Raw genomic sequence first — 26344 nt, 5'->3', positions numbered from 1 at the left:
TTGAGTCAGAACAGGTGTTGGCCAGAGGTGTGGTACCATCAAACTGCAGGGCTCTCTCCGTGTTTGTCCCCTGAGAAGCTATTTTTGATGGGCAGGGCTTGTAGTCAGATCAGATGTCTGCTCCCAGCCCACTGCTAGGGCTGCAGTTGGACTGGTATGTGTGGTTATATTCCTCTCTCCCAAGGCAGGAGTCATTTTGGAGTGGAGTTGGCCCATTGGGGCTGCTTGCCACTGCCAGGCTTTGGCACTGATTTGGAAGGACTCCTGCCAAAGGTGTGCTGGAGGGGGCGGGTCTACAGGAGAATGTGGGAGTGGATGTGCTCTTAGCAAGGTAGGTGGAGAATGTTGGTGCTGCCTTGGTTTCACCAGGTGTCCATGTGTTGAGGCTAGGGGACAGGGGAGGGAAATGGCATGCATCAGCTCTTTTTTTCTTGAAGAAGTCTCCCAAGGATACCTGCCCCTCCTGCATATGCTCTGAGATTACTAAATAAATCTTCACATATTTCCCAGGTATTTTGCAAACTGTTGCTTCTATGCTGTGTTGTATATCAGTGGGGATGTTTGTTATACTATCTCTTTAAGGGTGGGGACTCAGTTTCCATTCACCCTCTGGCTCTCCCCTAGTAAAGCCCTCTGATTTTTGAGGTGCCAAGCGTTAAGCCCCACTGACTGTAAGAACTCTCTAAGATAGGCCCCTCTGGTTTTCAAATCCAAATGTTATGGGGATGCCTGGAGTGGCTGGTGTAGGGTCTCCTCCTCTACCCTCTTTGTGCCAGCAGTGTCCCTCCCTCCTGCAGATAGTCCTGTGGGTCAGTTTGGCTTCTGGCTGTGTCTCTGCCCTTCTTACATTCTTTGATGTGACCTCTTCTCTACTGTGGAGAGTCTGTTCTGCCAGTCTTCAGTTAATTTTCTGGGGTTTTTACACTGATGTGGTTGTTATCTGGGTGTATCCATAGGACCAGTTCAGCCTAGGAACTCCTACTCTGCCATCTTCCCCAGAAGTCACAAATGTCCTTTAATTTTTCTTTGCCCCAGCCCCATTGCATACATGCTGAATGAGAACAAAAAGAAAACACACACACACACACACACACACACACACACACACACAGAGCATTCCCTACACATGCATGGATTGTGATAGTAGACAGTGACAATGACCCACACACATCATCTCCATCTACATTTTAGGGACATTTAGGAGGTAACAAAGATGAAAAATTGTCTGGTTTCAATCACTGATAAATTCACAGGCTTAAACCTTAAACATTTGGTAGAGCTAGTAATATGCTATTTTAATGAAGATATAATTTTTATATGTATTAATGTATTAACGTATTTGGAGGAATGAAGAGATAGTAAATGACCTTACCATTCTTAACATTTTAAGTTGCAAGTTTAGAGTAGCTTTAAATATTCTTTGGGGCCTTATGCACTGAAAAAAATACGTATATATTAAAGATATTCATGGTCAGAAGATTAACACTCAGAAGAAAAAACATAATTACATTTTGAGCCAGTCACATGAAAAGCTCACAACAAATACTTATGGTTACACTTTTTAAATGATCAAATGAAAAAAATTTCAGGATAAATTTAAAGAAAAGAGTGTAGCTGTTTTCCTTCTTTCCTGAAGAGAGATAAAAATAAAGTGGACTTTAGTTTGAGCAGAATTATTACATACGTGGTGAAGGAAGTTCTATAAGATACCGAAAATCTTCACTGTTGTAACTTGCTTATGTCTTTCTTTATTTTTTGAATCTTACAGACATTTATTTTCTGAAATAAGGGCATCACTTATAAACAGAACTTATGATTAATAACAAATGAACAATAAAAAATAACAAAAAAAATTATCTCACTTTTTTTCCCTTCCCCTATGCTTATCTGTTGTGTTTTTCAAATTCCACACGAGTGAAATCATATGATATCTGTCTTTTTCTGACTGACTCATTTCGCTTAGCATAAGACACTCTAGTTCCATCCACATTGTTGCAATTGGCAAGATTTCATTCTTTTTCACTGCCAAGTAGTATTCCATTATATATATATATATATATATATATATATATATATATACATACATATAATCTTCTTGTGTCCTTAAAAATGAGACAGGCACAACAGAATATCTGTTCTGAATATGGAGTAAGTCGAGAAAGACATACCTTCAAGGATCTCTTCTTTCCATGAAGAAGATTACAAATTAACCAGGAAACAATGACAATTAGTCAAATCTTTGGTCCCACAGACTATCCCCAGATCTGACTGAACAAGACTTTTGCTGAAATAGAGTTCCCATATTGCCCCTGAGCAAAATAGATTTCTATAACATGTTTTGTGCAATTGCTCAACCTTTTTAAGGTAATGTCTTATACTTTTACTGAAAAGGATTGGAAATAACTGTTAAGGAAACAAGAATTTGACTACTTCGTGTCCAGATTTGCAGTGAATAGGAATGAAGTATAATAATAAGTTGTAGTAAATAAATAAAGGCTATTCATTTGAGATATTCTTTAAGACTCTTACATTATTGCAGATGCGAGCACATGTCAACTCGAGGTGGTTCATCTTCCAAAAAACCATGGAGAGATTTCTTCATGCTATTATGCCATCTACCTTTATCCCTCTCTATACCATGGTAAGGTCTGGATTTAAGACATCTCCTCATTTTATTCTTCTGTTTATCCATTAAAGAATCACAAGAATACTTTTTAAACTTCCTTATAGGTTGCCTTCTCCAGAATAAGATACCATGAGGCAGTGCTGCGCTGGCATTGGCAGAAAAAGGTCAGAATAAATTGAAGTTCATAGTGGTATGGTTGTGATTCTTCAGGCAAATACAGAAATGATGTGATAGACACTAAATGTTTGCTTCCAAATAAAAACTGTCCTGGGCACACAGAGGGAAAAGTGCCTAATGAACAAAATTACAAAAAGAGAAAGAGAAAGAGGGAGAGAGAGAGAGTGAGGGAGTGCTTCTGAAGGGAAGAAATTCAAAAAAGAAACAGATGCTACTATTTCTAAACTTCTTACTTTATTTTAGCAACATGACTACTTTTATTTAGCAAATTGGCTTTTGCTGCTGAAATACTCTTATGGATTTAATTTGTAAAATTGGACAGAATTGAATCACTTATAAAACACAATCTAATTTCAATGTAATGCCATAGTTTATTTTGGGAAGTTGACCCAGAGATGCCACTAAGTAGACATTCAGATTTCTGGTCTTCAGATTTGGAAATCTAACAACTTTATTCATTCAACAAATGATTTTATTTAACATGTAGAGACAGAGCTGAGCATGGTGATTAATAAGCAACAGCCCCTCTCCTCATGTAGCTCAGAAGCTGGTGAAGACTGGTGGAGAGGCAGAGCTGCCCTGGAGGAGAATGGGAGTGGCCAGGGTGGGTGGGGATCCATGGGGCTGGAAGGCAGCCCACAGGTGTGAGAATGGCCAGAGATGCAGCTGGGATGGTAAGAAGGACCTCAAGGATTTTGAATATTATATTGAGGGAAGCAGGGAGACCAATGGAGGCTAATAGATTCAGGTGTGGATTTTAGAAAGATTGCTTTGCTGTGTGGAGCCTTGATTGGAAGAAATCTAGATTTATTCTTACAAAGATGAATAAAATAGGATCCCTGCCCTCAAGGAGCCAAAAGACTAATAGGAGAAAGACAGTGACGCCAATGAGAATGCAAGAAACTTAGTGCCAAGTCAATTCTCATGGAGACTTTGTGCAGGTTCTGAGCAGTGACTGAGTCATTTGTGGGTTCAGCACAGTACTCTTCTAAAATAACACTCATAACTCTTTTTTTCTAAACTATGTGGGGGTTTTTTCATGGCTATACACAGGGAGACTGCAAAGAACTCTTTATACAGAACACATGGACTCAGTTATTTCTGGGAATGGAGAAAGGACAGAGATAGGAGGAAAGCTCCAAATTCTAGACCTTACTGGTCATTGTAGGCCTTGACCTAGTGGTCATTCAATTAAATTGCTGTTTCAGGTTAAAGAATAAAGAAGAAATTGTATACTCCTTGGTTGTTTAAGAAGGAAGTCTTTTAAGATTTTAATCTCTGGACAAATGAAATGAGACTTCTTGCTGTTTTTACAGGTGATAAATAAAGGACTCTTTTTCTTTGGAACACTGATAGCCATCGGTAGCACCTACCTACTTATGTGCTCCATGTCACTGAGACCCCTGCACTATGTCAGAAGACCATGGGACTGGCTCACTTACTTCCAGAAAACAGGACCTGTTTTCCTGCAAACTCCATGGAGTCACTAAAAGAAATTCCCAATGTCATTAGCAGGTGACAGAAAGGTTCTGAAGTAGCAAATAGTTTAATTTCATTATAACCAAAACTAAGGATCAAAACCATGTTTCTATCATATTTAATTCACTAGTGCAAGATATATGCCAGCTTACAATGAAATTCAGTATAGAATTTCTCTGTGTTTGTTGAAATTATTGGAAAAAAAAAAGAAAAAAAAACAACCCCAAACCACCAGTTAAAGTTGCAAAAGGCAGTTTCCTACAACACTACACATAGGTGTGGTCATTCTAAATATAAAAATGCAATGACTAAGATCTCTTTCACTTCTCCAAAAGTAAAACACCAGAGGCCTTGAGGAAGACAGATCACATCCTTTCTTTAAAGGACATAAAGAAGGTCATGATAAGATTGACTCAACACCTAGGACTAAAAATTACAATTTGGCAAACATGTTAAGTTCACTTTTGATCCCCTGGATGGAACTTCTCCAACACAGAACTCAGATTCACGTACTAAAACTAGAAATGTAAATGAGGAATTTGGGGCACTCTAGAGAGTTACAAAATGAACAAATTTTACTTCACAGTCTTCAAAGGCCAGTATTACCTTTTGCATCCCAGAGCGTTTGGATTGTTGTATTTTCATTTTCGTTTGTTTCCATATATGTTTTAATTTCTTCTCTAATTGCCTGGTTGACCCACTCATTCGTTAGTAGGGTGTTCTTTAACCTCCATGCTTTTGGAGGTTTTCCAGACTTTTTCCTGTGGTTGATTTCAAGCTTCATAGCATTGTGGTCTGAAAGTATGCATGGTATAATTTCAATTCTTGTAAACTTATGAAGGGCTGTTTTGTGACCCAGTATATGATCTATCTTGGAGAATGTTCCATGTGCACTCGAGAAGAAAGTATATTCTGTTGCTTTGGGATGCAGAGTTCTAAATATATCTGTCAAGTCCATCTGATCCAATGTATCATTCAGGGCCCTTGTTTCTTTATTGACTGTGTGTCTAGATGATCTATCCATTTCTGTAAGTGGGGTGTTAAAGTCCCCTGCAATGACCACATTCTTATCAATGAGGTTGCTTATGTTTATGAGTAATTGTTTTATATATCTGGGGGCTCGGGTATTTGGCGCATAGACATTTATAATAGTTAGCTCTTCCTGGTGGATAGACCCTGTGATTATTATATAATGCCCTTCTTCATCTCTTGTTACAGCCTTTAATTTAAAGTCTAGTTTGTCTGATATAAGTATGGCTACTCCAGCTTTCTTTTGGCTTCCAGGAACATGATAAATAGTTCTCCATCCCCTCACTCTCAATCTATAGGTGTCCTCAGATCTAAAATGAGTCTCTTGTAGACAGCAAATAGATGGGTCTTGTTTTTTTATCCATTCTGATACCCTATGTCTTTTAGTTGGCGCATTTAATCCATTTACATTCAGTGTTATTATAGAAAGATATGGGTTTAGAGTCATTGTGATGTCTGTATGTTTTATGCTTGTAGTGATGTCTCTGGTACTTTGTCTCACAGGATCCCCCTTAGGATCTCTTGTAGGGCTGGTTTCGTGGTGACAAATTCCTTCAGTTTTTGTTTGTTTGGGAAGACCTTTATCTCTCCTTCTATTCTAAATGACAGACTTGCTGGATAAAGGATTCTCGGCTGCATATTTTTTCTGTTTAGCACACTGTAGATATCGTGCCAAGCCTTTCTGGCCTGCCAAGTTTCAAAGGAGAGATCAGTCACGAGTCTTATAGGTCTCCCTTTATATGTGAGGGCACGTTTATCCCTTGCTGCTTTCAGAATTTTCTCTTTATCCTTGTATTTTGCCAGTTTCACTATGATATGTCGTGCAGAAGATCGATTCAAGTTACGTCTGAAGGGAGTTCTCTGTGCCTCTTGGATTTCAATGCCTTTTTCCTTCCCCAGTTCAGGGAAGTTCTCAGCTATAATTTGTTCAAGTACCCCTTCAGCACCCTTCCCTCTCTCTTCCTCCTCTGGGATACCAATTATGCGTATATTATTTTTTTTTAGTGTATCACTTAGTTCTCTAATTTTCCCCTCATACTCCTGGATTTTTTTTATCCCTCTTTCTTTCAGCTTCCTCTTTCTCCATAACTTTATCTTCTAGTTCACCTATTCTCTCCTCTGCCTCTTCAAGCCGAGCCATCGTGGATTCCATTTTGTTTTGCAATTCGTTTAAAGCGTTTTTCAACTCCTCGTGACTGTTCCTTAGTCCCTCGATCTTTGTGGCAAGAGATTCTCTGCTGTCCTGTATACTGTTTTCAAGCCCAGCGATTAATTTTATGACTATTATTCTAAATTCACTTTCTGTTATATTATTTAAATCCTTTTTGATCAGTTCATTAGCTGTTGTTATTTCCTGGAGATTCTTCTGAGGGGAATTCTTCCGTTTGGTCATTTTGGAGAGTCCCTGGCGTGGTGAGGACCTGCAGTGCACTTCCCCTGTGCTGTGGTGTATAACTGGAGTTAGTGGGCGGGGCCGCAGTCCGACCCAATGTCTGCCCCCAGCCCACTGCTGGGGCCACAGTCAGACTGGTGTGTGCCTTCTCTTCCCCTCTCCTAGGGGCGGGATTCACTGTGGGGTGGCATGTCCCGTCTGGGCTACTTGCACACTGCCAGGCTTGTGTTGCTGGGGATCTGGCGTATTAGCTGGGGTGGGTAGGCAAGGTGCACGGGGGCTGGAGGGGCAGGCTTAGCTCGCTTCTCCTTAGGTGATCCACTTCAGGAGGGGCCCTGTGGCAGCGGGAGGGAGTCAGATCCGCTGCCGGAGGTTTGGCTCCGCAGAAGCACAGAGTTGGGTGTTTGCGCGGAGCGAGCAAGTTCCCTGGCAGGAACCGGTTCCCTTTGGGATTTTGGCTGGGGGATGGGCGGGGGAGATGGCGCTGGCGCCTTTGTTCCCCGCCAAGCTGAGCTCTGCCGTCCGGGGGCTCAGCAGCTCTCCCTCCCTTTGTCCTCCAGCCTTCCCGCTTTCCGAGCAGAGCTGTTAACTTCTGACCTCCCAGACGCTAAGTCGCGCTTGCTGTCGGAACACAGTCCGTCCGGCCCCTCCGCTTTTGCCAGCCAGACTCGGGGGCTCCGCTTGGCCGGCGAGCCGCCCCTCCGCCCCGGCTCCCTCCCGCCAGTCCGTGGAGCGCGCACCGCCTCGCCGCCCTTCCTACCCTCTTCCGTGGGCCTCTCGTCTGCGCTTGACTCCGGAGACTCCCTTCTGCTAATCCTCTGGCGGTTTTCTGGGTTCTTTAGGCAGGTGTAGGTGGAATCTAAGTGATCGGCAGGACGCGCTGTGAGCCCCGCGTCCTCCTACGCCGCCATCTTCCGGCACTCCCCCCCAGTATTACCTTTTGAAGATTAAAAAAGGGCCATTAATGCCATACTAAGTGAAGACTAAGAAGAGTTTTATTTACAAATTAAATAATATATACAACAGAGTGGAAAGGAAATAAGGGAAGACAGTTTTCATAGAAATTACTCCATTTAAGACTCCCAGAAGCAGTTTACTAACTTGCTATGGCAGAACCAGCAATAAACTTGATTTTGAAAATTTCATTTAGTGAAAACATTTTCTTTGGTTCTTCCTTCTTCAATAGGCCAACTGAATTACTTAGAAGTCTTTCAAACGTGATTAGTTATGTAGATGCTCCACTAAGTGGGATAGTCACCCAAGAAATAAAAACTAGGCAATACAATAAAATGATTCAGTTTCTGTTTTACATTGTCAAAGAAACCTTTGAGTTCTAATAATCCATGTTAAGTCTAAACAATGACTTATGGGGAAATGGCCTCTTTACTGACACTGAGCATTGATTGTCCAGTAGACTGATTGAAGAGCAAAAGAGATTAAATAATACACTTTATGAGTACTGCTTTACACTTACTTTCACCCCCTTCAAATTAGGTTTCATTTTTTGCTTGGAACTTCTTTTCTAAACCCAAAACTCTTGGCAAAATTGTGGCAAGTTGTTAAAAAGGATAATCTGGCCAAGTTATGTTTGAAATGAAACAGATGGAGATACCTATCTGCCATCAACACATCCTTCTTCATGTACACCCTCTGATAGTGTATGATTTCCTAGATGCTATGATTAGCTTGAAATTCACCATCTTTGCTGTGTGCTTTTTAATAACTCTTCTAGAGCTTGCTTAGCAGCATATTCATCTGAAACTCATCTTTATCATACTGCATATATGGCAAGTCTTTTGTTTTGGAGGAAGCCAGGGCGCTGAATTTCTTTATCACCCTAGAATTGACTCTGATAAATTTGATTGGTCAAACATAGGATGTGACAGTGATTAGGATCCAACACTACAGAAAATTCGAGATTTCCTAGTGATTTCACATGTGTATGATACAAAGTTATTTTTACAGCTATTTTTGAGCTGTAAATACAGCTAAGTATTTTTGAGAAAAACATCTATGTGCCTTGGAAAATAGTGTCATTTAAAAAAAATATATTCAAAATGAAAATTTCCAACATGTTAGAAGTTGATGGTGCCAGATGCCCATCTTGTGCCATAAGTGGTTTTTCATTATGGAAAGCACCCATTGAATTAAAACAATTTGTCTTGCTCAGTTGTTTCCAGTGGCCAGAAAGCATATGGGCAATTCATATTTCCTGCTGGGCCACAAAAGTTCTGTTGACATTGTGGGACCCTAGGGTAGGCTGCCCCAAAATATGCCACAATCGCATGATTACTTTGAATTCAAGTTATTAAGAAACAGCAAGTGTATAAAAGATGATCTGACCTTCCTTTGTTCCCCTGAAAGCAGGAAATCTCTCACGCGAAAGATACCTCCCTGCACCAGAAGGTTAGAGGGACATCTGTATCATCAGAGACAGAGAATTCAGAGCTGAAGAAGTCCAAATAAGCAAACCTTGTTACTTTTACTAAATTACTACCCCAGCCCAAATTCTGTTTAGAACTCTAACTGAAGCTCCCAAACATAAGTTTCTTTGTCCTGACAATTCCTTATAGATTTATGTTTCTTTGTCTAAAACGTATGAAAGCTGCATGCCTTGCTCATTTATTTCTTTGGGTCTCAATTTTATTACTTGGCCTCCTTGCACACAGAATTAAACTTTTTTTTTCTCCTGTTAATCTGTCTGATGTTAATTTAATTCCTAGACCAGCCAGAAGAATCTTGTAGGGCAGAGGAAAATTTTTCCTTTCCAACAATATTAACATAGAATGAGGATTCCAAAACAGTCCTTATAATGGAAGCCTGAAAGTGGTTTTCAATACAAGGCCTTGTCTTTCATTACCACTATTCCTTCCTATAAAGGACGGACTTGGATTACATCAACTTTTGACACACTGGTTTTGTCACTGTCTTCAACTGACAGTGATTCATCACTGGTGATGATAAAAATGATGGAAGAAGAATTAAAAGTCACTTTTTTCTTTGGCCTGTCCCCATCTTTTTGTGACATCACAATGGGTCTGATCTGCATTTCACTCCCATTGGTTGGTAGGTCCTTAGCAGGCCTCTGGCATCTCAGCAGTCGGAAACATAGCAGTTGCAGAAGGGATCTTCGAAACTGGGCAGGGAGAAAATAAAGTTGAATATTAAGTAAACATTTGGCCCTTAATCTGGATTAACATTCAATAAAATTAGTTGAGTTTAATTTTGGTTGTTCTTTTTTATTTGTTAGCTTATGTGTGTATGGGGTTAGGTGCCAATGCTCAGATGTACCTAAATAAACCTGGAGTCTTATGTTTTCTATTTATTAACATTTATTTCTATTTATTAAATTTATTTCTATTTGTTAATTCTCATTAACAAAATCATATAGGACTATTATAACCTCTGTGGATTCAAGTTTCATGCACCTTCTATGAGGGCAACTAAATCCATTTCTTTAAGGAAGTTTGAACATCAGTGCCTTCCACAAATATTCAGTGAGCACCTACTAGGTGATAGCCACTGTGCTACAATTTGGGAATATTTTGGGCAGCAAAGAATGACAAGGCCCTTCCTGCAGAGTTTAAAGTCTGCTGTCTCGCTAATTTTCTGTTAACTAGGAAAAGAATTTTTTTTTTTCTATCAAGATTACAAAGCATTTAGAGAAAAAATACTACAGTGGAGAATGCTAGCATTCACCAGTGCCCATGATTCTTCCCTCTGTCCTGGACACAATGCTGAACCATAAGTTATTTAATTTAACTTTTATCCCCTTTTTTCAGAGCAAAATACATGGGCTTATCCATGGGCTTTCACAGATCAGGGAGTAGTAATGAAAATTATGATAACCAGCTACATTGGTTTCTGTCTTCTTTAAACCCCACTTATATACAAGTTAGTATTTAGTTTATACTTACATTCAAAAATATTTGAGACTATTTCTTCATCAAATTACTGCTTCTTATATCAGGTTAAGTGCTAAAGATACATCATTATAAGGGTTTAGAGTATGTATGCCCAAATATGTTTTCCCACATAAATGGTGAGCTCCTTGAAGATAAGGACTATTGTTTTATGTATTTGTTTGTTTTTGTTTGTTTATTGTATCTTTTAGACTTCTAGTTCAAAGTGTGCTCCTGGGAACCAGAAACATGGGAACCACGTGGAAACTTATCAAAATGCAGAATCTCAGGCACCCAGCATGGCAAATCTGAATATGCACTTTTGTTTTCACAATCTCTCCAGCTGTGGTGTATGCATTTTAAAGTTTTCCAAGAACTAATGTATGACCCATTGGCCCAGAGGAAGAACATTAAAAAACAATTGTTAGGTAATATATTTAAAACGTACTTATTTGCCTGTCGAGGTGGTAGTTTTTAAAATATGGAGGTCTTATACTTCTTCAGAAAATCAGTTATAATCTATCTTGCTAAAAACAATTCACATGTGAACATTCTTAAAAAGTTTTATGACCAAGTTTCAGGGTTCTCATGACTCTCCTAAAGTCAATTCAAGTAATTCTCAGATTGTAAGGACTCCAAGTTGAAATTCTCTGGGTTCAAGTAAACAGTTAATGAAGGCAACATGAGAAAGAAAGATCAGTGAATACAGATCGAAACCATACGAAAGTGAGAAGAGAGAGGGAGATTTAGCAGTGAATATTATAAGGTTAATTTAAAAAATGCCCTGTTATTCCAAATTCTTGAGCATTAGTAGCCTGAGTAGTTATTATCTGATATTAGTGTGACCTGTTAACTTAAAATTCCAATGGAGTAATTAACTATTATTCATAACTTTTAAATTCTCTGATTTTTAAACTTTGCAACTTAGAGGCTTAGCTTCATAGCAATCATAATGAGGGCTTTCTTAGTTATAACTGACAACCACCAAGTCAAAACCTTTCTACCACAGAAATAAGCTTCCCATTAGATCTAGAGGAGTTTCTGAAGCCAGATTAATTTGAGCTACACGCTGGCCATGGTACATGAATAATAACCCAACTAATTGTTAATAATATCTGTAACCCCAAGTGGGGAGCTATGTGTGTAGATTTTGGTATTCAAGCAAACAAGGTTGGAATCCAGGCACCAACAATTCCTGGATCAGGCAAGTCATTTAACTTCTTTGAACCTATGTTATTAATTTATAAATAAAGTAAGGAATAGTATTGGTGCCTGTCTCATGGTGTTTTGTAGAAATAATGGATAACCTCCATAGTACTATAAGAATTTTAAATGAATTTTAACTTTGAACATAAAATGTTTTCTGATAAATGTTAATTTCAATAGATTTTTACTTAAGATCTCTTGGTAGATCTTAGAATTTTTACTATTTTCTTTGGGAATATCTTACATTTCTTCCTGAACACTTTAGTTTCCTCTAGAATTCTTGATTTAGGTTTTTATCGCTGAAGCTCTTCTGAATAACCTCTATAAAAGTATTATATTTCCAACAGTCACATATGTATAGTGAAAACAATGAGTTTATTATTATTATGCTTACCTTTCTTATCATGAAGATATAAATAACTGGATTATATACAGTACTTGATTTAGCAAAGAGATATGAAACAATTGAGACTGTTGGAGTGACCAGGTGTCCATAACCATTAACCACCAAGAAACAGATCACGATATAAGGCATCCAAAAGATCAGGAAGGTAGATATCATTAAAAAGCACATTTTGGCCACTTTCTTTTCATATCTTAAAATCTTAATCACTTGAATTGTCTGAAGATCTTCAACACAACGAAGCTGCAGAAAGAAGAAAGAAAAGGTTGAAAATGAAAGACACCTTTTCTTATGCTGTTTCAATAATAGATATGCAGACACCAAACCATAATGCTCCACTTCTCAAACCAGGCAGAAAGCATATGATGTCAGTTCTGCCTGGTTAAGCTGGTCTCGATGAAACTTAATTGCCAGATGAATTCTTGCTGCAAGCTATGGTGACTTCCAACTCCGAGCCGATGACTATTACTACAAAGTGGGATCTGATGGCGACCTTGCTTATGCTTGGTTTCATCAGGACTCAGGTGCAGAGAATGCTTGTAGCCATATCCGTGTAAACTCAGCATATCTGATCTTAATTTATCCCCAGTAAAGGCACTGAGGAACAATGGTTTACAGTCTGAAAGTTGTTCAGGTTTCTTAAAGTTTCCTTAGAAGTTCCTTCTATTGTTATTATAAATGTATTATTAGGGGGTGGGGGAAAATATTCCTCTACACCAAAATCATGTTTTGAATAAAATAGTTTTTTCTGACCATTCTAAAAGGCTAATTTTGCTACAAAAATACAATTTTTTTTAAATTTAAAAAAGGTATTGTACATACTTTTTATACTTCACATATAATTTTAAACTGAGAAATTTATTGCATTTCAACAAATGTTCCTTTTGAACAACAAATGTTCAAAAGGTGTTCCTTTTATTCTAGCATTGTCATAAAAATTAAGGAAAAAAATTCCAAATAAATCAGAACATGTGCTTATAGTATTTAAGAGTACATTTGAATTGATGTAGCTAAATTATTTATACTACCTAAAATTATATTTAGGAAACTATATTCTTAGTAGAAACACATATTCATATTCACAGAAAATGGAAGGGTTAATGGGTAATTAAAGTGTTGAGTTTTTTAAGAGTAGAGGGAATGTGTAGGAGTGGGCGTGGTTGTCAAATGTCTGATACCATTATTTTCTTTGTGTGCAATTCTATTTAAACCTTTTTCATGTTTTGTTTTATTTTTTGAGAGACAGAGAGAGACAGAGTGCAAGCAGGGGAGGGGCAGAGAGAGAGGGAGACACAGAATCAAAAGCAGGTTCCAGGCTCTGAGCTGTCAGCACAGATCCCAGCGTGGGGCTTGAACCCACAAATACAAGATCATGACCTGAGCCAAAGTTGGACGCTCAACCAACTAAGCCACCCTGGTGCCCCATGTGCAATTCTATTTTAAAAGAAACTATTTTATTTAATATGATAGGATACTATTCTATTTTCACAACAGCATTTTTTGGGGGGTGGGTGGGAGATTTCCCCCCAGAGTTTTTAAGAAGGTTGTGGAGTATTAGTAAAAGCTCTGGATTTGGAATTAGTTCTGGGTCCATATCCCAGATCCACCACTTTTGCCCTCTGTGTGACATTAAACAATCAATTACTTCCTCTGAGAGTCAAGACTAAAGGACGTTCAAATGAATAACCTATTAGAGTTAACAGAAGTTGGGTCCCACTTCCATACATATGACTTTGTGGGATTGTTCTCAAGAGTATTTGTTTACATTGGAATTATATTTGAAACTAATATACTTCTATGGATTTGTACTTTTATGATACTATAGGATATTAGGAATCATGAGTTTTGGCTCCTCAAAGTTTCAACTAACAAGTAATAAGATGACAGTTCAATCATCCATCCCCAATTCCCCGCCACCTAGGGACCCACAGACTCATCTCTACCTTTTCTGGGTAATTCAGTCCCCATCCTCTTACCATTTTTGAAAGCAGAGCCCGCATTTATCATCTTGGAATTACATGTATGCTGCAGAAGTTAATTTAAGGAAAATATTGGACTATACTTTCACAGTTCCTCTTTGGCATAAAGATATGGTTCTAATGTTTTGGATTATTTGGGTTTGTATATGTGAATATACAAACATATTGACATATTGACATATTTGAATATGTCCATGATTATTTTTCATTTATCTCTTTTTTTACCTCTCTGTTTTATCATTATCTATTCTTTCACTCTATTCTTTCAATGTTTTCCAAATAAAGAGCTCTACTTCATGTCTCGCCCTATTTGTTCAATCATTTGAGTGTATTTTTAAAAACTGTTGTGGATAAAGCAAAAGCACATGCACAGTTGAATTTGTCCTGAAGGATGAACCACTTAAGACGATTCCCCATGTAGTCCCAGTAAAAGTGTTCTCTCCCTACATAAATAGTGCTTATTGATCCAGACACCTGTAGATTTTCAACAACTTCACTGTGAGTCCTCATTCTTATGTGAGAAGCTATTTCTCCATCACTGCTATGCATCACACCTCTGGATAAGGAAATAGAGGTGATTATGGTGCCAGGTTCTGAGTGGAGAATATTGCTGTCTAGAGTCAAGTCTCTTTACCCTTGTACCACTTCTCCTTCCTATGAACACTGCCTGTAGCTCATTCCAAAAATAGTCTTTGATCAACTATTGTTTGAAAGTATTGTTCCAGCTATAGGTGAAAACTTAAAGACTGGGTCTCTGCTTTTAAGGAATTCACTGTATGCTGAGGGTGACAGCACACGTTACTTCCGTAGGTGATACATGCCATGGAGGAGGTGACCAGAGAGGGATATGGGAACACACAAGATGGGTAACTGATTCAGATATGGGTAAGGGCTAGAAGATCCTGAGCTCAGCCTTCTGAGGTGAGTATGAGGCAGCCAAGTTAGGTGGGACAGAATGTTCCAGGGAAAGGAAACGTGTCAAGGCAAAGAGGTAAAAGAACCCATGTTAAGTTCTGGGAACAAGAAATATTGCACTTGGCTGGAGCCTGAGGTAGCAAGAGGGAAGGCATATTAAGAAATAAAGCTGGACATGCAGATAAGAGATGGCCTTGCAGGACCCTGGTAGTCATACTCAGGGGCTTTATATTTTTAAATCATGAAGGTAGGGGAACCTCTAAAGGATTTTAAGCTGGGAAATGACTTGAGAAAATTTGTATTTGAGAACAACTACTCTAATGGAAGTGTATAGAAAAATGGATTAGATGAAAGCAAGAATAAAGGAAGAAAAACTAGGGCCCCTTTGAATTGAGTCTGTGGCAATAGGAGAAGGGATAAGGGACATATGGAAAAATATTTGAGGTTGAATAGATGAAATCGATAATTGATTGGGTGTAGGGGAGACCTGGATGAGGAATAGTCCAAGATTTACTCTATTATTTTTGGCTGAGGAATAATGACCATTTACTGAGAAAGGGAATGCGGAAGCAGCAGATCTAGGGGGAGGGATGACCAATTCGTCTTCACACACATAGAATCTGATGAGTCTGGGGGCCATTCCAGTGGAGGTGTGCAATAGGCAACTGATTATGGGATCTGACAGAGGTCAGAAGAACATCCTGGGTCAGAAATAGAGATTCCAAAGTCACCACGCTATTGTTAGAAGGAGAAATCCTAAGAGCATATGAGATGCCAAAGGCCAGTGTGAAGTATGAGAAGAGGGCTAAACACAGAATGCAGGTAGGCCTATGGGAAGCAGCCCTTGGCAGAGACCTAAGAAGATGGTCCAGAGTCAACAATAACTATAGGAGAGAATGGGGTTCTAGTGGAGGAGAAACCATAGTTCAGTGGAAGTTGTCAATAACATCACAAGTGTTAAATGCCACGGATGCCAGGAAAAAAATAGAAATGTGCCCATTGGAACTAACATTTGGTATATTATCAATTACCTTAATGAGGGCTGTTTCTGTGACAGTGTGATCAAGGAAGGAGACCAATTTGCAACGGGTTAAGGAATAACGACTAGCTGAATGTAAACTACAAACTCTTTGATACAGGAGCTATAAATTACACAGTGTTGTATTCTCAGTGCTTAGTAAATATCTTAGCTTGAGCTCCCCTAACAATATACCCTAGACTGAGTGGCTTAGACAACAGAAATGTATTTCTCACAAATATGGAGGCTGAGAAGTCCAAGGTCAATGTGCCAGCATGGTAGGTTTCATTATGGGACCTCTTTTCTCAGCTCAGAGATGGCTGCCTTCTCAATGTGTTCTCATATGGTAGAAAGAGAGATGGACAGAAGGGTGGAGAGATGGATGGAGGAAGGGAGAGAGAGACAGAGAGACAGAGAACCAGCCACTGGTTATGATTTAAAGTGATGTATGTCAAGGCAAAGAGGTTTTATCTTTTTCTTTCTTTCTTTTTTTTTATAAAACGTGAAAGCTAGAGGGGATTATCAAGATGAGCAGGAGACTGATGAGCAGGAGTTCTGAGGAAAGAAGACACAGAACAGGAAGACACAGTGAGTGAGCAAGGAAAACATACATGGGTAAAGTAGGAGACTTGCATATGGAGTGTGCCCCATACTGTCACTTCAGACTCCTTGCTAGCACCCAACAGGAACCCTGCTGGTGATCAGTTCTTATGCTTTATGATTCAAAAGTGATTTCCAGAAAAAAATATCTGTACTATTCTCTAGTGGGTTTATGTGACCTTTGAATGAATAAAATGATAGGAAGTATGGAATTTCCTTGGTTAGAGTTCTTGAAGTCTACGAGTGCTGGAGAATGCAGGTGTTCTTCGTTGTTGTTGATTTTTGTCTGTCTAGAACCCCTTTCCTTCCTCTTTGTGGTTTAGAGAGTGGCGTATATAGAGTAGATGTCATTCCTCATGGGTCTTTTAGTGTGCACAATTATATCAAGTGGGAAGTCCGGTAGAGCTGTTTTAGCTGCAGACAACCACTGTTCATGTAGGAAGAGTTTGACTGTTTTCCACACAGAATTTTCCACCCTGGACATAGTTTAGGGGAGGGACATTTGAAGTCTTCAACTCACCATGCGAACGGAATACAGAATATGGCCATAGCAATGGGCTATGACGCCCACAGGCACCACCAGGCAGCCAAGAAATAAGAAAAGCACAAAGGAGGAGTCATTGGCGTCCTTGGATTTCCAGTCCACAGAGCAGCCTAGTCCGTGTACATCCAGGATGTACCTGTTCCAGCCCAGCAGAGGTGCTCCAGACCATGCCAGTGAGTACAGCCAGATGTAGGTAATGGCCCTCCAGGCCCAGGAGAAATTGATCACTCTGGCATGGACCACGCGAATATAACGTTCATAGGCCAGCACAGTTAGGGTGGTAATGGAAACAGTCCCTGAAAGAAGAGAAAGTGGGACAGTGTAACATGGAGAGGGGAAGACAGACATAACAGACAATTCATTGCCTACTGGAGACACATTACAGAGTGTATGGACCCAACAATGGCTCTAAAAGCTGACATATCTAAGAGGAATCATGCCTCACAGTCCCCAGGAAATTTGACTGGACACATATTTACCCAGAGAAGAAGACAAATGGTGTGCGGATTGCAGCAGGACAAAAAAGCCCTAAAACCAGCTCTGCCCCAATGATACAGGTACTGTGTTATACTTCCTGCCAAAGAGAAACTCTGAAGAGAGTCAGGGAGCGTCACTGAGTGTCTCACTTGACTTTACCTTTTCTCAGTTGTGTCTGACTCAGGATTTAAGATAAAATTAAAGTGGGCTTCACAAGGATGAACTGGCCCAAGTTATGGTACAAGTATTCAGGGAGCTGCATTAACCTTCCTGCTAGCAGATATCAGCCTGTGAACTATTCTCCTGCAAGACTGCTAACAAGGGAGTGAAGCCTTCTGTGCTCCCATGGTCTTCATTTATACCTCCATTTTGCAACAAATACATGAAAACAATATTATTTATGTCTCTGCCTCTTCCCTAAGGGTGATTTATACATTCAGTAAGCTCCTACTGAGCACCTACCACGTGCCAGTCACTTTGCCAACACTGGAGGTTTAGAAGTGACAGAAAAGTGGAAATCTAGGTGCTTAGAAGGAATCCAGTTGTGTAAATAACAGTGAGATGGCAGGAGGTATAAAGGCTACAATTCCCATACAGTGTCCTGTGGGAGTCACAGAACAGGGGGCCTTTGTCAACCAGGCAGGAGAAGCACATTCCAGGAAGAATTAAGAATTATGTACTGGAGCATAGAGACCATTTAAGGGTCTAAACCAGATGAGAGAATACAGAGGTGCCAGGGCTCAGAGCATACCAAGGAGAGAAAAGGTTAAAAGGAGCAGATGAGGCCATACATAATGAGAAAGACTTTCAATTTCTTGATAAGGGTTTTTGTTTCTTTTTTTGGTTCTTAAAAAACAAAAACAAAAACAAAAAACTTTTCCTGTATAAAATAGTAAATTATAAAATCTGTTACTCCATCATGTTTTTTTTAAGTGTGAAGTGACAACAGTTAAGTTCTCCTTTTCCTCCTCCTTCTCCTCTTTCCTCTGAAAGGGCACTCATTCCTGCAGTGGTAAAGAATTCCAATCCTAGTCCAATGTATGGAGATCAGCTTGAAGGCCATTTCAGTAGTCCAGGCAAGTATGATGGGGCCCGAACTAGAGTACCTTTAAAGGTATGAACAGCAAAGTCTAGATTCCAGAAACAATTGGTGATTAGTATCAACAGAACCCATTGGTTTATTGAGTGTGAAGAGAAAGGGAAAAAAAGGAGTCAAGAATAACTCGAGAGATTTATAACCTGCGTGATGATTTGAGGGTGATTAGATTAACAGAGGTCAAAACGACCAGGTGTTATGAGCAGATACAGGGGAGAAGATGAAATTGTGAGCTCCCTAGAACACAACCAGCATAAATATTTGTTGAATGAGTAAATCAAGAGGGGTTGTATGAAAAGTGGTCCTAATGGAGAATGAAAATAAGACCTGTCTCAGGTAAGTAGGGAGAAGTGGGCAGGGGAGTGGTGGTGGCGAGCTTCAAGAAGCCTGGAGTGATCCTAGCTCTGTGACATTGGCAATTCATACAATCTCTTTAAGTTAGTTTTGTTTGGGTACTCATATAATTGAAAAGCTCTTGACATCATCAAATTTTGTGACTATGCATCTATAAAGGTATGAAGTGAAGAGGTCCTAGACTCAGAAAGCCATTGTCAGACCACAGTTAATATCCATTTATACTCTGACAGGTTTGTTATTGTGGGGAGGACAGCATCCCAGTGTCTGATACCTGTGATGTTTAATAAATGTTCATTGAATAAATGAGTGAACATTTAGTAAATACGCAAGTGACTGGAAGAATAAGACTGGGTTTTGTCATATGGTAGAGGAAATATTTCAGGAAGTAGTGTTATAATCATAAATAATGAAGTTCAGATTATGTTAAGTAATTCTGGACACAAGGAAAATACCAAGTTAGATATGCTGCCTTCCGAACTAAGAGTCAACTTTCACCTCATTAAATTTTTACCTGAAGAGTGATACCGTCTTTTCTTTAACTGACTACATTCCCAGAAGGTAACCAAAAACCTAAAGATAGTGACATAATAAGAGTCTCATGAAATACTGATGGTTTTATTTAGTTTACAAACTTTCTTATCAAATATAATGGCATTTAATTATATAATTGCCTTTAAATATTAAAATATAATTTTTGGCTTTCAACGCTTAATTTACCTTGAATATGATTTAGGTCTTCTTCGGCAAGAAAACTTGCTGCAATTATGCTGTAGATTAGCAAATCCCAGTATACCTTATAGATGCATAAGTAAGTTCTTATGATTAAAGGAATAAGCTGCTATAATTTTAACCATCAATCACGTATTCATCCATCCATCCACCCATCCATCCATCCATCCATGAACTATTTACTGCTTATCCACACGTGTCAATCAGTGTGCTAGGAAATAGGTACAAAGGGGAATGAAATCAACACCTCATAGAACTTACAGTCTGCTAGGTAGGAGTGATGATGTAATCAAGTCAAACACGTAAATTAATGATGTGGTATCGAGGAGAGAGAACATGTGAGGGAGGAGACTGCAGACCTAGAGTATTTTTTTTAAGTTTACTTATTTACTTTGAGGGAGAGAGAGCATGTGGGGGAGGGGTGGAGAGGGAGAGAGAGAATCCCAAATAGGCTCTGCTCAGTTCAGAACTCTATGAGGGACTTGAGATCATGACCCTAGCTGAAGTCTAGAGTCAGACGCTTAACTGACTGAGCTGCCCAGGCATCCCAAGGATGTGGCAGTATTAACTGGGAGTCGGGAAAAGCCTCATTGTACCCAGAGCTGAAGTATGGAAAAACCCCAGCTCTGTGATAAGTCAGGGTACAGGAGTGGAGGAATTTTCCCTCTTATTATTTAGGTCAAAGAGGTAAGAGATTTTTTTAAATGTAATAGTTTTTGGCCATGCCTGTATCATAGCAGGCACAATGAGCTTCCAAAGCCTGAATTCAGTTGCTGACATTCAGCACCATAACCAGTTAGTAGTCCCTGAATTTCCCAGTTTTTCAGGCCTTCCCTGACTGCATGGATATATAAATGGTAAGCTTATTTGACTAAGTCTTCTGGGATGACCCATTTGAAAAGACCTAAACTACATCCCTTCCTTAATTTTTTTTTTTCTCTTAGCAATTGTTTACTCATAAATTTTGGTCCTGCCTGAGTCAAAATTATGTTCTGTATTCTGGAGAATGAGAGCAAGAGGACTGTGTGACAACTACTTCATACATTCATCATAACTGATGTGGAGCCTAGTTCTCTCTTCCGTTAACATTGTGGACAGGGAAGGGGAAGGTGACGGCCCCACAATGAGCACCCATCGTATGTGAGGCCCCATAATGGTCACACTACATACAGTGTCCCTCTTTGTGAAAAAGGAGTTTGGTGGCTCACAACGTATAAGAAATCAATAGGTGGCAGAGACAGTTTTGAGAACCTAGGACTGGCTGACTCCAAAATCCATAATTCTGCCTTTATCCACCTGTTCCCACAAGCTCTGCTAGGAGTAGCATGATGTCCCTGCTCTCCCTGCAAAGCTGTAGACTGATCACATATGTAGTGTGTCTCCCCATGCTGAGAATGGTCTTCTAGGAGGAACCAGAGATGCATGGTGCCTACCCTTGAGGAGACTGCAATGCTGTACATTCTTGTAAAGCCGAGACCAGCTCGCTGCAACATTTGAGGGCAAGATAAGACGATAGGAAATCGGATGTTAAGTTTACCGTGCAACAAGCCTGAAAAAGTAAGACTCCAGTGGATTATGCTGTAGGGATGTCATCATGAAGATGAAGATTAAGCTGGGTCTTCAAAGATGGAATACAATTAAGAAACAGAAAGGACCAGGGCAGGCATGCTGGGGTGGAGGAACTTCTACAAAGGCAAAGTGGCCCTCCTGGAATTCTTGCGCGACTGTCAGACTCCAGATGTGTGGAGAGGTACAGAGGCCAGGCACGACCAGGTCTGTTGCAAACCTGCCTGTGTCTTCTGTGGCTGGCTTTGGGCCACAGCAGAGATCTTCAGCTTTCTTTCCTATTGCTTTCCCTAATAGAGTTTTGAAAACCTGTGTACACTCTCATATATTTTTTTTTTAATTTTTTAATGTTTATTTATTTCTGAGATGGAGAGAGACAGAGCATGAGAAGGGGAGGGGCAGAGAGAGAGAGGGAGACACAGAATCTGAAGCAGGCTCCAGGCTCGGAGCTGTCAGCACAGAGCCAGGCGCGGGGCTCGAACTCACAAACCGTGAGATCATGACCTGAGCCGAAGTCAGTCACTCAACTGACTGAGCCACCCAGGCACCCCTGCACTCTCATATATTTAAAAAGCTATTGTGGGGTGCCTTGCTGGTTCAGTTGGTTAAGCGTTCAGCTTCAGCTCAGGTCATGATCTCGTGGTCCATGGGTTCAAGCCCTGTGTTGGGCTCTGTGCCGACAGCTCAGAGCCTGGTGTCTCCTTCAGATTCTGTGCCTCCCTCTCTCTTTGCCCCTCCCCCACTCGCACTCTGTCTCTCTCCGTCTCTCTCTCTCTCTCTCTCTCTCTCTCAAAAATAAACACTAAAACAAATTTAAAAAGGGGCGCCTGGGTGGCTTAGTTGGTTGGGCGTCTGACGTTGGCTCAGGTCATGATCTCACAGTTCGTGGGTTTGAGCCCCACATCAGGCTCTGTGCTGACAGCTCAGAGCCTGAAGCCTGCTTCAGATTCTGTGTCTCCCTCTCTCTCTCTGCTCCTCCCCTGCTTGTACTCTGTCTCCCTCTCTCTCAAAAATAAACATTAAAAAAATTTTTTTAAAGATATGCTAAATTTTTTCACCTTAAGTTTAAAGAGTTGTGTAATATAAACACTTTAAAAGAAAACTATTACCTTATTTTTTCAAATAGATCAAGTAATTCATAAATATGTTAGTGATTTCATATTTACATCTCTATCTATACACAGATATATATAGAAACACACACACACAGAAAAGATCAATCATTTAAACTTACATTTCCATCCTACTTTTCCCCTAGTTTTATTCTAGTGTAATATATTGGTCTGACTAAAAGATTTTAAATTATTTGTCTTTTTCTTCTCTATTTAGAAGTTGAAATTTTAAATTTCTTGGATAGTAAGGCTCTAAACGTCAAAAAAAAAAAAAGGTCTTATAGAGTGGGTTGTCAGTTTCTATTAGTATACAACTGATCAAAATATTCCATTAAATATTAGAAGAATTAATTAGAAATACCTCTCTTAAAGTGCAGCTTTCCCTCCCCACAAAGAATAGACCTATCCACAAGTTGCTCTTACCTATGCTAGAATGATAAATTCTCTTCCTACTTTTCCTGTTTATAAAGTTAAAAAAAGATTTCTTGATCACACATGTATCCAGATCCAATGGAAGGAATTTTGTTATCTTTAATTCTTACTGATTATAAGACCATTCCTTCTATATTTAATTATTTGAACTCTCCTGAATTTATATGCCAAAAATCACAGTGTGTTTATTGTCAAAAGTTGTATTTAATGATCAATTTTGTTAACAGCAAGTAACTGGAGGAGCAGCTGGGTGTCTCAGTGGGTTGAGCATCCGAGTCTTGATTTAGGCTCAGGTCATGATCCCAGGGTGGTAGGATCCAGCCCCACACCTGGCTCTGGGCTGAGAATGCAGCCTACTTAAGATTCTCTCTCTCTCTCTCTCTCTCTCTCTCTCTCTCTCTCTCAAATAAATAAATAAATAAATATAACGCATAAAATTGGAAACCACCTAAGTGGTCATTCACTTCCTCTAGTTCTTCATCAATATTTTAAATTGTCCCTTTGTTTGCCATCCTGGAATTTCCTTTCACCTCTCCCTGGTAATTTTCCACCATAAGAGTTGGGATGGGTGAGGGGTTTATCTTTTGGTGTAAAGTGGGAGATGGGTGATGGAAAATAGGAGATGGGAGGGTCTGGATCACAGGGAGCTGGTTTCTAATACAAATTAAAGTTGAGAATTTAGAAGTTGATTCTCTTAAAACTGCCCTTGCCATTAGAAAGAGTTGCTATCGGGGCTCCTGGGTGGCTCAGTCCATTAAGAGTCTGACTTCAGCTCAGGTCATGATCTCACGGCTCATGAAATTGAACCCCACATTGGGCTTTTTGCTGTCAGCACAGAGCCCACTTCTGATCCTCTGTCCCCACCTCTCTCTGCCCCTCCCCCCACTCGTGCTCTATCTCTCACTCAAAAATAAACACTAAATTTTTTTTTTAAAAAGAGTTGCCGTATCGCAAGCAGCACGCATACTTCAATTTGAAGACAGAAGTCCATAAAAACTAATCTCGTTGTCATATTATGGAGACTCGCCTTAATCCTCGGCATGCCTCAAACTGCCAGCCACATTCAAAACTGGCTGCTTTGACACCACTGTTCCCTGTACCTGAAATGCTGCCAGAGATCTCACAGCCTGGGGAGAAGACAGACATGTAAAGTAGTAATTTCAGGAATGGGGTAAGTACTAAACCAGAACTGTGTCTGCAAGCAGGAGGATGCAGTTGAGGAAGAGCGTATCTCTGCCTATGGAAATACTGAGGAGGGTTTAAGTGAAAGCGATATTTGAATTGATGAGTGAAAGAGCGTTTATCAAGTTGACAAGAGTGAGGATATTTCAAGGCCAAGGATATAGCATACAAAAAGCGTGGAAACGAAAAGAGGTATCCAAGGGTTAACTCTGCGCATTAGCTTGAGTCAAGTAAAGTTCTTTGTGATATAACTTGATGACAATGCATTCACTTACAACATTTATCACCAGGCCAATATCATGCACATGCAATATACCAGGCACTGTGCTAGGAAATGGACAAAGATAAGTTATGAAAGAAATAAACAATAGAAAGATAAATTCTATAAGAGACGAATGTTTCTGAGGCCAGTCTTGGATTCAACTTCAGTTTCCATACATAAATACGTATCACTCTGGGAAAATTAACTAACATCTATGAACCTCGATTTGCTTACAGTAAAATAGAAATAATAGTACCAAAATGCTGTCTCATCACGAGTGTGTTTGTATGTGTATTAAGTGAGAATATGACTGTATTTAGTAAGATGGTAATATATAAGGTATCACTATTATTATTGAATAGTTGAATATCTAGGGGGGAAATTAAGTGGTAGAAATTGGACACAAGGAACAGAAACAGTCAGAAGAGCTCTAGAGCTTAAATATATGAGGACATACGGTCACTGGGATGGCTCAGGTGGTTAAGTGGCCAACCCTTGATCTTGGCTCAGGTCCTAATCTCACAGTTCATGAGTTCGAGCCCTGCTTCGGGCTCTGTGCTGACAGTGCAGACCCTGCTTAGGATTCTTTCTCTTTTCTTATGTCTGCCCCTCCCCTGCTCTCTCTTTCTCTCTCAAAAATAAATAAATGTTTAAAAAATATGAGTATATTAATAATTCATACAAATACTCAAAAACAGTCATTCTCCCACTTTGGCCACTAGATGTCTACATTGAATCGCTTATTTATAGTTCAGTAGTCTAGACTCTGTAATGCACTAAATAGAATAAGTGCATAGAAGATATAGTGACTGGACCTGACTCCAGATCTGTTAATACCTGTTAGATTAAAAAGTTAATAGGACATGGTCTATGTCTTCAAGGAGCTCACACTCCAGAGAAGGGAGCATAAGGAGAAACTACAAATCCAATAACACAAAGACTATCCAGTTTAGATTTCCTCTGGGAAGAAGGCACTGAGTGAGTCTTGTGGATTAAGTACATTTTAACCAGGCAAATAAGAAGGGATTAGAGGGGAAAGGACTGTCAATCCTATTCCAGGAAAAGGGTAACAGCTTCTGTAAACACATGAAGACCTGATGAAATTTGCACAATTTGGGTTTCTGCAAATAATTCAATATGGTAGAAGCAGAGAGTTCTAGAAAGAGAGAAATGAAAGACTAGGGACTCTCACAGGAACACCCTTGAATGTCATGAAAGGAGTTTGGGATATAACCTGAGGACTCCAGGGAGGCATTGCAATGTTTTTGTTCTCTTACATTACTATACTATTACTACTATTTCAGAGAATTTTGTTTTACTTTCTTTTGGTTTTGTTTTTGCAGATTTTCCTTATGTAAGGTCCCCTCTGGATGAGATGTGGAAAAAGGATTGTGGGGAGGGACAAGTCTGGCTATTGGGAAACTTACTGGAGACACACCATTCTGGTGATGAGGAATGGAACTGATGCAGAGACACTGGGGAAGGAGTGACAAGGAAGGTCAATAAATTTCAGGGATGTGAATCTCTTCAGACTGTGGGAATGAATGAAGAATCAGGACAAGTCTTGGGTTACTGGTTCGGGTGAATGAACGGTTGGTGTAGCACTGATTTGGAAGGAAAATGGATGAGATGGATCTGGGAAGGAAGATGATTGGGGGATAAAGCACTTCACTGTGGGTTTTCTGGGTGATTTTGAACAAATCACTCAATGGTCTGTGTTTCAAATTCTCTACCTATAAAACGAGACAACTATGAAACCTACCTTGTAGCAGGTAAATTCTTACAGATCATACAGTAAAATCTTGCAAACTAACTGTGTATACATTTTCTCCAACCAATGAAAATCCTAATTTTGTTCAT

General features: G+C 39.6%; 2 protein-coding genes across 2 annotated transcripts in view; one reads left to right on the top strand and one right to left on the bottom strand.

The window, feature by feature from the left end:
• Positions 1–4888, top strand: part of KMO (kynurenine 3-monooxygenase) — a 62330-nt gene extending 57442 nt beyond the window's left edge. The window contains 4 exon segments of the mRNA XM_060643371.3: positions 2540–2641; positions 2731–2790; positions 4120–4251; positions 4254–4888. Of these exon segments, the coding sequence (XP_060499354.2) occupies positions 2540–2641; positions 2731–2790; positions 4120–4251; positions 4254–4322 (363 nt within the window). The 3' untranslated portion in view covers positions 4323–4888.
• A 2789-nt stretch (positions 4889–7677) lies between these two features.
• Positions 7678–26344, bottom strand: part of OPN3 (opsin 3) — a 43000-nt gene continuing 24333 nt past the window's right edge. The window contains exons 2-4 of the mRNA XM_060643372.3: positions 17248–17567; positions 12207–12458; positions 7678–9840 (exon numbers count right to left, since the gene is read on the bottom strand). Coding sequence (XP_060499355.1) covers positions 9577–9840; positions 12207–12458; positions 17248–17567 — 836 coding nt within the window. The 3' untranslated portion in view covers positions 7678–9576. The remainder of the gene's footprint in view (positions 9841–12206; positions 12459–17247; positions 17568–26344) is intronic.

Source organism: Panthera onca, chromosome F1 (genome assembly GCF_046562875.1).
Source record: "Panthera onca isolate mPanOnc1 chromosome F1, mPanOnc1 haplotype 2, whole genome shotgun sequence".
NCBI classification, from domain to species: domain Eukaryota; kingdom Metazoa; phylum Chordata; class Mammalia; order Carnivora; family Felidae; genus Panthera; species Panthera onca.
Note: the sequence above shows the minus strand (reverse complement) of the source record. Positions and strands in the feature narration are given on the sequence as shown.